General features: G+C 41.5%; 1 protein-coding gene across 2 annotated transcripts in view; it reads right to left on the reverse strand.

The window, feature by feature from the left end:
- The window catches only part of PIBF1 (progesterone immunomodulatory binding factor 1), a 295,171-nt gene that overhangs the window by 253,829 nt on the left and 28,604 nt on the right, over window positions 1-12,738 (reverse strand). For both annotated transcript variants that reach the window (XM_045287163.1, XM_045287164.1), the window contains exon 5: window positions 10,894-11,013. In XM_045287163.1, the coding sequence (XP_045143098.1) occupies window positions 10,894-11,013 (120 nt within the window). The remainder of the gene's footprint in view (window positions 1-10,893; window positions 11,014-12,738) is intronic.

Here is a 12,738-nt window from a genome sequence, read left to right on the forward strand (position 1 = left end):
AGATGGGCGTTGGGTCTCCACTCTGCACTCCCCCTCATTCACAATGAAATGATTTTTTGTTCTGGGTCTTAATATTTCTTAGAGACAAAACAGAGCTAGATTTGGCTAGAGAATCAATTTGTCTGTTTCTCAGATTTCTGGAGGCAAAGGATTCTAAAGACATCTTATTTCTGAAGGGTGTAGGCCCCAGCGATTTCTATAAGCCAATATTTGCCTTTTGAGGATGATTCCGTACTGTCTTCTGGCTCTCACTCAGATCCAGGGAGAGAAACCTCAACCTTTCCTAGCATATCTCTAACAGGGCTCTATCAATGTCTTTCTTCCCTTGCGCATGAAAAGCTATTTCCTAATTGAGAAGTAGAGTCAAATTCTCTTAATAATTTGCTTTACCAAAAGAATGTGGCCAAAGTAATGTCTGGGGACATCAATGCCAGGCCCTAACAAGGCTATCTCTGGGTCCAGTCACCATGACCTGAGATTGCCATGTTGAAAGATGTATAATTTACATGGAAAGGCCAGGTGGGAAAGGTGGAAATTTCAGCCATCCTATCCTGGTACCAAACATGTGACTAAATTGTCTCATTTCTCCAGTCTTAGCCAAGCAAGAAACGTGAAGTTACATGTATAAACCTTCAGAGCCATAGCAAATAATATCCTGCTTGAAGACATGAGGTTTTAGGGTGCCATTAAACAGCTGCTCCATGGAAGAAAGGGCAGGCGATCTGCTCGACTGGGGTACAGCTTTACTTAGGAGGGGGAATCTGCTCAACAGCAGTGGAGTTTGGTGAAGCAGCAAGAGGTACTGGCGACACAGTGGTTGAACGCTAACCTGCTAACCAACAGGTCATCAATACCAACCCTCCAGTTGAGAAAAACGAGGTGATAGTTTGTTTCCTACAACAGTTAGAGTCTTGGAAACCCTAATGGGCAGTTCTACTCAGCTCTGCAGGATTGGGATGGGTCAGGAGTCACTCAGTGGCAATGGATGCATTATGAAGCAATGCATAACCAAAACACTAGTGCAATGACGTGAATTACTTGATATGGCCCTTCTAGCCACATCAATTTGAATTATGGTGCTGGAGAAAAATATTGAGAGTCCCACAGATTACCAAAAGAGCAAACACATCTGTGTTAGAGGAAGCACAATCAGAGTTCCCCTCAGAAGCAGGTGAGGATGGTGAGCCTTCGCCTCACCTCCTTTGGACGTATTTCAGGAGAGACCAGCCCCTGGAAAAGGACACCGTGGTTGGTAAGGTAGAGGGGCAATAAAACAAATGAGGAAGATCCTCAAGGAGATAGACGGACACAACAGCAACAACAATGGGCTCAAACACAGGACAACCGTTCGGCCGGCCAGGACCAGCAATGTTTCCTTCTGTCATTGTCAGTTGGAACCATCTTGGCAGCACACAACAGCCACAGTGCTTGTGATTTCTATTAAATGACAAGGTAGACTACGCAAATATGAAATGCTTCTGGCCTTTCAAGGGGATTTTATAGCTTGTTCCTAATGTAAATCAGGTACATAGCACCCCAGGGTAGGATCATGCAAGCACAGTATATGGAATCTTAACTTGGAGCATGATCGGTTATCTCAGAAGCAGACAGGAGAAGATCAATATCAGCATGAACAAAGAATGAGGAGCAGAGCATGCCTCGAGGTCCCTGCACAGATCTGCCTCCATCCAAGAGAGACAGAGTTCTGATACCACAGGTGGTGCGAGACAGAACAGGAGTGGCAGAGAAGCAGCAGCAACAGCCGCACAACCAGGAAACAGCAGGAAACCATTGGGGGCTTCTAGTTTCACAGAATGAGCAAGCTGAATGCCATTAGGCAGGAGGGTTGCTAGCGATGCAGGGACCCTAGAGCACTTGGACAGCGTTAAACGAGCTTTATGACACTTGCCGGAGCTGGGCATGAAGCAGGCTGAGGGCCCAGGCACCAGAGAGACCAACATGTCTGAAGGCCTGGCAGAGAAGAGGCTGTTTTCACAGAAGAACTGTATACTGAGCAGTTCCGATCCTGAACTGTAATCTGTTAACCTCTAACAGCCTCCATGATCATGAGTATTATTTGGAAGTTCTATGAGGCCGTTGCAATGAATTCCTGACTGACCCTACTGGATACCAAGGAATGCTGTGGCGGGGCAGTTGGTAAAACGGTCGGAGGAAGAGGCAGGCCTGACCTCTTTCTCACAGGCGTCAGTCTTGAGCAAACAGTGATGGGGATTGTCTCCTCCCCACTGGTGTCATACGAGGAGGTCAGATGCTGCCGCCACACTTGGTTGAACTAGTTTTCCCAAGTACAAGACTTCACTAAGACCTAACTGCTGTCAGTTAGTTGCAGCCTGGCGAAGTAACAGCAGATCATTGGAAATGAAAAACGAAGAAAGAAAAACCATCTGATTCTGGTCATTATCTCTTAGAATGCCTTTATTTCCTTCTTAGTATATCTGAACAGCAGGCCTAATTCTATTCAGTAGTTTATATTGACTGTGTGACTTTACCTTAAAGTGTTACAATAATAGAAGCTTATTTAATTGTGAGTTTAGCATGGCAGCACCTCATAATGGACATGCTGACTTAAAATCCTCGCTTTTCAGTGCCTGAACTGTGAAACGTTATTCCAACAGCGACGCATGACAGCACCTGCTCTTTGTGTGATTCCACTGCATATTTTACATATTAAGTTGACTGCTATTCTTTGAAAAGTATCTCTAATCGTGCTAACGGCATTACAAAATTAAATGCACGTCTAAGCACTGCCACGCTAGTGGTAGTTCTGTTGTAAATGATTCATCCAGAGGAAACCGCACATGCGTCTATTATTCTTTTCTCTGTATAATTACATACATAAAATCATGACACTAAAAATGATCACGACAGAACCACACAATCTGGACTGAGAAACAGGCAGTCAGTCGAGCGAATAAAGTGGCACCGTCTATCTGTGTAGAGGTGGGCGCAGGCCACTGGTAAGGTCCCTCCTGAGGTGTTTCCACTGCCAAACAGGATGCTATCCCCTCTTGGCCTCTGGACTCAAAATTTCATATAAAGTCTTAGTATACCCCTCAAAATGTGCCAGGAAATTAAAAATTAAAAGCGTTAGTAGATTTGTTTAATATCATTAGAGGAAAAAAAGTCTCATGATTCTTGAAAAAGAGGTTTCTTCATAGAGCCTGTGTGGAACACTCGAACAAATGACACTGCTTCCCCATTTCATCTTTAAATTGCCTTCCCGACGGCTTCCTCTTGGACTTTACCCCCATGTGCGTTTATCTGTGAGTCATGTATCGCAGACATTCACCAGGCTTAGGAGGAAGAAGCACGTTTCGGAGAAGCAGGCAAGAGAGGGTGTGGCCGTGACTGTAAGTCAGAAGGAGTGCTGCAGCTCTTGTTACTTCAGCGTGTTCTCAGCTGTGTCAAGTACACTACACTAGATGACTGCGAGAAGCAGGAATGGCACCAATAACACATAAACCTTTAAACTCGGAAGTTTCATTAAGAATTTATAGTTGGGTTTTTTTAACCTCAGTTAATAAGCACATATAACAAATAACTTCTTTAAAATATATATGTGTATGTGTGTGTGTGTGTGTGTGTGTTCATTGTCCATATACCAGCTACCCTTGAATCTCAGGTTGTTCATTTTATTATTTTGTTTTGGGAGGGGGGGTGCTTATTAAAAAATGAGATTTATAGCACCATCTAAGATCAAAATCAGCCCATAAGCCTAAGTGTGAGGCGTTACTCTTTAAATTTAATGCAGTCATATCTATCATCTTTCACTAAAGATTTTGTTTACACCAGAAGAATTTAAACCAATGGGTCTCACCATACAAATAGGTGTTATAAGGATATTTAAGTTCAGAGTTCAAATTTAAGGCAGTTTGAAAAAAATAATAACGAAAACATCTGGAACCCAATGACTATGCCCTGAAATATACAAACAAGTATGTGCCATTAACCAAACACCTAATTTTCTATAAACTGAATTAACTACATTACTTATATATTATATACTTAGGCTAAGCCTCGTTGATATTGCAGAGTTTTTCTCAATAAATGTAACTATGTTTTGAACAAGGAAATTACCTTCAACAAAACACTCTGATTGCTTCCTAGTTACCGAAGTTCTCATAAGAGAAAAAGAGGCACCATTTCCTCGTGAAACTTAATACTGTGACTAAGTCATGACTCATTAATGCCTTACATTATACTGTTTACACGTCTTTTCTTTTGAAAGAAGCATGCTGAAACAACTCTACAACAGCAAAGTAGCTTAGTGACATGTGATGGGGCAAAATTCTGACCTCTTTTATACAGAATTTATAAGAATATAAAAAAGACATTACATACCATACACAAGACCCTACACATGAAATATAGCTTAATCTAAGCTCTAACTAAATGATATTAACATTTACAGATAAACACCACACTTGAAGTAAAAGATAAGCCCCATTTCTTTTTTTTTTAATTAAACATTTTATTAGGGGCTCATACAACTGTTATCGCAATCCATACACACATCAATTGTGTAAAGCGCATTTGTACATCATCCTCAAAACATTTGCTCTCCACTTAAACCCCCGACATTAGGTCCCTCATTTTTCCCCTCCCTCCCCGCTCTCCCCTCCCTCATGAGCCCTTGATAGTTTATAAATTGGTATTTTGTCATATCTTGCCCTGTCCGACATCTCCCTTCACCCACTTTTCGATTGTCTGGCCCCCAGGGAGGAAGTCACACACGGTTCCTTGTAATTGGTTCCCTCTTTCCTACCCATTCTCCCTTTACCCTCCCTGTTTCGCCACTCACACCACTGGTCCTGTAGGGCTCATCCGCCCTGGATTCCCTGGATTTTTCAGTTCCATCTGTACCAGTGTACATCCTCTGATCTAGCCAGACTTGCAAGGTCGAATTCGAGTCATGGTAGTGGGAGCGGGGAGGAAACATTTAGGAACTAGAGGAAAGTTGTATTTCTCATCGTTGTTACATCGCACCCTGACTGGCTCGTCTCCTCCCCGAGACCCCTCTGCAAGGGGATCTCCAGTGGCCTACTAATGGGCTTTGGATCTCCACTCCGCACTCCACACATCATTCACTATGGTAAGATTTTTTGTTCTGATGATGCCTTATACCTGATCCCTTCGACACCTCGTGGAAGCCCCATTTCTTAAAGTTTTAGATTTAGATATTTCCAAATAACTAACGACGTAGTAGAAAATTGCAACAACAAAAAAAGACAAACAAAAAAACACAGTGAAATCCATAAAATTAGCACTCCAGGAAAAGTAACTTTTTAGAGAGAAAGAATCATGTTCTATTAAATTTCAAAAACAGTTCTCCCCTCATGTCTGCCATAAGCCAACAGATTAAGTGAACACAAATCATAGTCAAACAGACTGTGTCAGTGTGTGACTTTCATATTCCTGAACAGTTTTGTTAGGCATAATTTTGAATTAAGTACACTGAAAAACTTTTGATCAGAAAAAAACATATATCATCCCAGGAGAGTTTCAATTTTTACAATTCTTTCTCCCAGTTAACAAATCTTCTGAATCAGTCCAGAAAGAAAGTGTTTGACTGGTTTTCAGAAGTTGATAAATAAAACAAGGAATATAAAACAGAATGAGGTAATTTAATATAATGCTTTGACTTAAAAAGGACATTTTCTGAGTAGACCAAAACTGGTTCAAAAAAAAAAAAAAATAGATGGACCTATGCTGCCCCCAGGTGGTGGAATAAATTAAGGTCATTTTGAATCAAATCAGCTCAAGTCAGGAAAGTCTGGGAACAGGAGAGGTCACTGAGAAAGAGTGGAAGAGCCTCAAGGAGAGGGACTGGCACAGTGCAACAACAATGGGCTCAAAGATAACGAATATTATGGAGACGGCACAGGGCAGGGAAGTAGGCAATTCTCTTGTACATGGGCGGCCATGAATCAGAAGCTACTTGACCATAGGGCTGGGAGGGAACAGGAGGGTAAGTTATTAACGATATGGTAGACACACATTACCTTGGGTCAAGAGGAAGGTAATAGGAGGGAAGTCAGTCAAAACTGAGGGAGACAGGAAGACAGTGGGAAGGGTGTAAGAGTTAAAGGAACAGAGATTAAATACTTTAATATATACATAATGCTGCAATAAAGCTGATTTACAAGTGGATGCAAACACAGATCTGTCATCTGAATGGGGGTGGAAACGAGGCTAGGCCTATGCTCATGAATATATATGAAGAAGCTTCAAAACAACTGTCAAAAATGAAATACAAAGATAATGAAATTTTTCCACAAACTGTTTCAAATTCCATTATATAGGACTAGCAAAGGATATTTCTACATATGTGTTTACCTAAGCTGAAAATATTTCCACAAATGTGATGGATGGCGCATACGGGGGCAAAGTTATGAAAACTTCTGAGATGTAACTAAGCACCTGCACGGAATGCATCACTGGGTCCTGGGGTTTAGGATTATAGTCTCCGGGGACACCTAGGTTAACTGATAGACTCTTGTCCACAAAGATAACATTGTTCTGCATACCACTTTGGAGTATAGCGATTGGGGTCTTCGAAGCTCATGAGCAGCTATCTAGGGGACAACTAATGTTCTCTCTCCATCTAGAGGATAGAAAGGTGAAGAAAAAATTAATGTAACAGTTCAATAGACCAATTGAACTTCAGCCATTATGTCCCTGAGACCAGAAGAACTAGATGGCGCTCAGCTACCTTAACCGACAGCGCTGGATGGGATTACATATGAAAGCATTAGGTAGGATATGAGAAAAATGAGGAACAAAACCCAAAATCATAGAAAGACCTAGCTTCCTGGTCTTAAAGAGCCTGGTGGAGCTCCCAAGACAATGGTCCTTAGTCGCCCTTCACCCCATGGCTAAATGTTCAGCCAAATAATGAACAGGTTCAACAGCACTAGGGATGTATGCACGCCTTAGAATAATCAAGAATTTGAGATGAAAAAAAGCACTATTTAACGAAGGACAATTTTCAAAAGCGTTCGGAAAGGAGGAGGAATGAAGACAAGAAGTAACAGTTAGAAAATGCAATGAATGAGATGAAACAAAATGCGTATGAGTTGCGGATTGTAAAACAGATTATCTGCTTGGTAAGCCCTTGCCTAGTTAATAATAAAAAGTGAAGGGGAAAAAAAAGGCATTCATAACCAAAAGTAAAAAAATCAAAATGAACCCCACTTATTTATTTGCCGTTTTGGAAAGACTCTAGGGCCGTTCTATTCTGTCTATAGGGTTAGCATCACTATGAATTGGAATGGACTCTACAGTAGTGGTTTGTTGGTTTGTTTGTTTTAATAGTTAACTTGGCCTAATTTACTTGTTCTTGACCATGTTTTAAACTTTTGGTTACATTATTAATATTAAGGAAAGCATCTGAAACAGAGAATCATACTTTTCAGCTGAGAGGTGGGAAACCTTTAAGGAGCAAATGTGCACATGGCTGGGTTCATAACGAGACTGTTCTCAATGTTCACGTGTCATTAGCACATAAAGACACTCGAGATAGCTCAAAGTCCAATCCGTGCGCACTATCTTTGCTTTCCTATTAATAAAATACTAAAATTGTGAGCAAGTTTGAAGCTAACAAACAAAATTCTGATACAGAAATGTGGAAAAGGTGACTGGTTAAGCCTTTGTTCGAGACACTTGCTTTACAAGACAGCAAAAATAATGTTACTTCTAATGCTAATTCTATGGTTGCTAGCTTACGTTACTTTAAACCCAAGGAATCATTAGTTCAAAAGAGATGAGTTGAAGAAGCTCCAAATGTAAAGAGTTTTTTTTAAAAGAACACTTTGATAAAACCAAGGGCAGGGGTTCCTCCAGGTTATCTGCTCCATCAGAAGGGGTTGCAGAACCCCATGAGAAAACGTATGTAACTGCCGCCTCCCAAATACTACCTGGGCCACCACCACCCGGGCATTTCACAGAAGCAACAGAGTCCCAGTGATTTGCCTAAGACAAAATAATTGGTTAGCAGCCAAACTGGAGGCATTTACCTTGATTATTTTGACTGCAGATAAAAAAACTTTTTTCTTAATTAAGAGGTAGCTTTCCAAATGTACTGTTTACCCTGCACAAATGTGACGGGTTAGCAGGTAATAAAATGAAAAAATTCAGAATCTTGCAGCTGCTTCCACAGCCACACACTGGCCTTTCTGGCATTGCCACCATTGACTTCATTGTCCCAATAAGGAGCTGGAGGAAGCTGAGCCTCCCTGTTGCCGCAGCCTCCCTGACTGCCTAATACTAATAGCATAGTACAATGAGGCATCAAAAACATAAGATCAATAGCAAAAGATGATCTTTTACCTTAAAAGAAAAAAAAGGAGTAATAGATCTTTGGTAAAACTGGCAGGTGAAATAAAGATTTACTTATGACTGCAAAAGTTGTGTTTTTTTCTTTGAAACATTCTAGAATCATGTGCAATTCAATGTAATGAATGGACAATCAGGTACATTTTCTCCATTTAACCATCCAGTAAATAGCCAATGACACATTCAAGGTCAAACAGTGCGAGTCTTCTGACCTAATGTTCTACCTTTAACCTGTTAGAATTAAACTCTAGAGGCACACATAGTCTCTCCTTGTGTCCACGTCAGTCGAGTTAACACTGAGAACAGTGAATTTGCTCAGGGCGAGTACTATGACAGTTAACTACACTGGATGAAGAGGTAAAATGACAGATAAATGAGTACCAGCTCCCTCTCATATCACGAACAAGGCTAGCCTTTGATGAGGTACTGAAGACAGACCTTATATGCAGCCCATAACCTTTTCTATTCTGGATTGATGCCCTAACTGGAAAACCCCAGAGTAAAACAGCGATTCCCTTTTGTACTGCAACATGGAAGTATACTCCAGTCCACCACTGTCTGTTCTTAGACAACTGTAACCACAGGATAGTATTTGGATAGAGCTGGCCAACGGAACAACCGAGGCAGCAGCTAGCTAATGACTAGCCCACCCCCCTTGAAAGAGATTTACAAGGGCAATGGCCACATAGTTTATTATTCAAATTAGAACACTTCAAAACGAGATGGGACCTTAACAGTTATATATCATTAATAAGTGGTGTTGTACTGGGAAAATTAGAACATCTGAGTAACTCAACCTTCTTCCTATGACACTTGTACACAGGTGAAAGATGAGACTTTTTACTCTAGTAAAGAATTATAGTCTCCCCTGGCCCAGATTGACTTCACAGGGGAATTCTACCAAGCCTTCAAGAAAGAGTTGACACCAGTGCTACACAAGCTCTTCCAGAACATAGAAAAGGACAGTAAACTCCCAAACACATTCACTGAAGCTAATAATAACACTGATACCCAAACCATGCAAGGATCCAACAAGAATGGAGAACTACAGGCCAATATCTCTAATAAACATAGATTCAAAAATCCTTAACAAAATCTTGGCCAACAGAATAAAAAAGCATATAAAAAGAATAACTCGTCCTGACCAAGTGGGTTTCATACCAGGGATGCAGAGATGGTTCAACATTCAAAAATCCATCAACATTATCCACCACAAGAAGAAAAAGGACAAGAACCATATGATCCTATCAATAGATGCAGAAAAAGCATTCAATAACATTCAACACCCATTCCTAATTATGACACTCAAGAAGACTGGACTGGAGGGAAATTACCTCAATATAATTAAAGCTATATATGAAAATCCAACAGCCAGCATTACAATCAATGGAAAAAAGACAAAAACATTTCTAATGAAAAAGGGAACCAGACAAGGATGCCCCTTGTCCCCACTTTGATTCAACACCATCCTGGAGGTCCTAGCTAATAATAAAAGCAATAGAAGGATATCAAAGGTAAAAATCTGGGGAAGGAAGAAGTAAAATTACCGGTATTTGCAGATGACATGAGTTTGTACACTGAGAACCCCCAGGGCTCAACAATAGGAGTACAGGAAGAGATAGGGGGATATGGTAGAGTAGCAGGATACAAGATCAACAAGCAGAAGTCAACTGGATTGTTATAAACCACTGGTGGAATTACTGAAAAAAGAGATCAAGAAGGTAGTATCTTTCACAATAGTCAAGCATAAATTTAGATATCTAGGGAAATACCTAACCAAAAACAAACAAACAAACAAATAAATAAATTAAAGATCGGTACGAGGAAAACTACAGAAGTTACAAGAAACAAAAAGGGACCCTCACAAATGGAGACAGCACTGAAGATAGTTCAGGAAGTGTGTCCGACCTGACCCGCTCACATGGGGGCAAACCAAGAGGGGAGTACAACAGGGCAGCAATGGGAGCCAAGCCACGAACAGCCTGAGGAATCTCGATTGCAGACTTCTGACTCGGGACTCTTAAAGGCTTGAAGTTAAACAAGCGGCCATCTAGCAGGGAAGCAACAAAGCCCACATGAGGTGTGTGTGATCATAAGGTGTCAACAGGAATAGGTACCAGAAATTCAAGAACAAGCAATCAAATTGAAATGAAGGCACGTAGGCAAAGTGGAGACCCCCAAACCACGTGTAAGATAATTGGACAGTCAGTCCCTCACAGAAGGGCCACATGGAAGGGATGATCTATCCAGGATGCAATATAGCACTGATGAAACAAATAACTCTCCTCTAGTTCTTTAATATCTCCTGCCCTCCTATTATGGTCTTAGTTATACCTAATTAATCATGTGAGACCTGTGTATGCTCATTTGTCAGTTATTTCTATTTTAACGTTTTTCCTACAAGTTATAAAACATTACAGCTATCAGTACTCCCTAATTCCATTTTTCTCCTCTTTTATACAGAATTTTACACTCTTGAACAACTCCTTATAGAATGAGTTGGAACCTCTTCCCACCAGCGATGGAGACCATACACACCTCTGTCAGTTGCTTCAGTTGGTCTTTGTGAGCGCTCAGTTCTTCTGACAGGTCATGCTTTTTCTTTTGAAGTTCACAGACTTCCTTCCTTAATGGATTCACTAATTCATAGAAGCGAATCTTAACAAAAACAAAACATAAGTAAAATTAGTGAGCAGTCTTGAAATCTAAAATCGAATTAAAGGTTGCCAATGAACTGTCGTCTCTATTACCAGCAATAAAAACGAGGGCCTCCAAGACTAAAACAAGGCCCGGCTCACTAATACGTTAGGTCTTACAGTTCTATTAAACTGTCTGCAGATCGGGCTCTCTGTTCCTCCCCACACCCTGCCAGTCCCCCTTTCCTTCTTCCTCCACTCCATTTCTCGTCCTCATCTCCTATTAGTGCTCACTCTGCACCATCTACTTATTTCTCTACACATGAAATGTGCCACGGTTTTGCTCTTCTTTCCTCTGCCAGAAAACACCTTCATACCTAAATGCACGGCCACTGCCATCACTTCAAGGTCTCTGATCAAACATCACCTTATCAGTAAAGTCTCCCTTATCATCTTGCTGCAATTTAAGATAGCACCCTCATGCAGAACGCTAATTCTTTATTTTAGCCCTTTCTCTCCCATAGCACTAAACACAAGCAGACATTGCACAATTTTATTTTTAATGTATTATCTACTCCTCTGTTAGAGGGGAGCCCCGGTGGCAGAGAGGCTACAAGCAGGGCTGCTAACCAGAAGTCTGAACCCCCCAACCACTCCATGGGAGAGAGACACGGCCTTCTACTCCCGTTAAGATGTACAGTCTCAGAAGCCCTCAGGGACAGCTCCAACCTGCCTTCTAAGGCTGTTATGAGGGGGATTCGACTCCATGGCACCGAGTTTGCCTACTCTGCCATAAGGTAAGTTGAAGCAACTTTGACCGGAATAAGCCCATGGAAGTACAAATTTGGACTCCCAGTAGCAATACTACCACTTTTCTGTTAATTTGTTGTCCTGTGGTGGCTTATGTATTGCTGTGATGCTGGAAGCTATGTCAATTGTGGGGGGAGGTCAGAAGAGCAGGCATTCCCCCCACTGAGGGCAATCAGTTGCCAGCCTGCTGTCTCATCCCTCCACAGGGGTGGGCCTGCTCCCTGCCTCTGGGGACAATGGACAGGCTCCTGTAGGTGGAGTTTTCACCCTACTGATAATGTTCCTATGGAGACCCAGAGACCACCCCCTAGACCACCCTCTCATTGCTGTGTAACCTATAGTGCAGCTCCTCCCTGTGACGTATGTCTTTACCTGTAATTAGTGGGCTGGCATGCCCCCAAAAGGTATATAGGTGTGGGTCAGCAATATAGATCTCTCTCTCTAACTCTGAGCTCCTTGCTGCTCACTCCCTGGTCACTCCCCTCTCCCTTGTTCCCTTTCCCTCCTTCCCTTCCCCCTCTCTTGACGTGGACCACCAAGCTGGGCTGAGGTGAGCAATGCTACCCTATAATATGTCTGACTGTATTATTGTAATATCTCTCATGCTCTTGATGACTTTAATATAATACTTATATATCTCAACCGTACAATTGTGCATTACTGAACCCAGAAGTTGTACTTACTGAATCAGAGTAGTAGTAATAGTTGTAGCAGCGGGTGGAGGTTGGCCCTTCACCCCCCAGCACCAATTTTTTTATTTAATACTACAGTTAATGAAATTTAAAATACCAGTAAGGTCACAAAAGTGAACAGGATTCAACAGAACACCCAGACTAAGAAGAGACTATGAAGAAGAAATAGGCCATCCATTTCCTGGAATTAGCTACTGAAAACCTTATGAGCAGCAGCGAAATATTGTCAGACACAGAAAACCTCA

This window comes from Echinops telfairi, unplaced genomic scaffold (genome assembly GCF_000313985.2).
Source record: "Echinops telfairi isolate 266 unplaced genomic scaffold, ASM31398v2 ScPeMD7_11;HRSCAF=52, whole genome shotgun sequence".
Classification (NCBI taxonomy): Eukaryota; Metazoa; Chordata; class Mammalia; order Afrosoricida; family Tenrecidae; genus Echinops; species Echinops telfairi.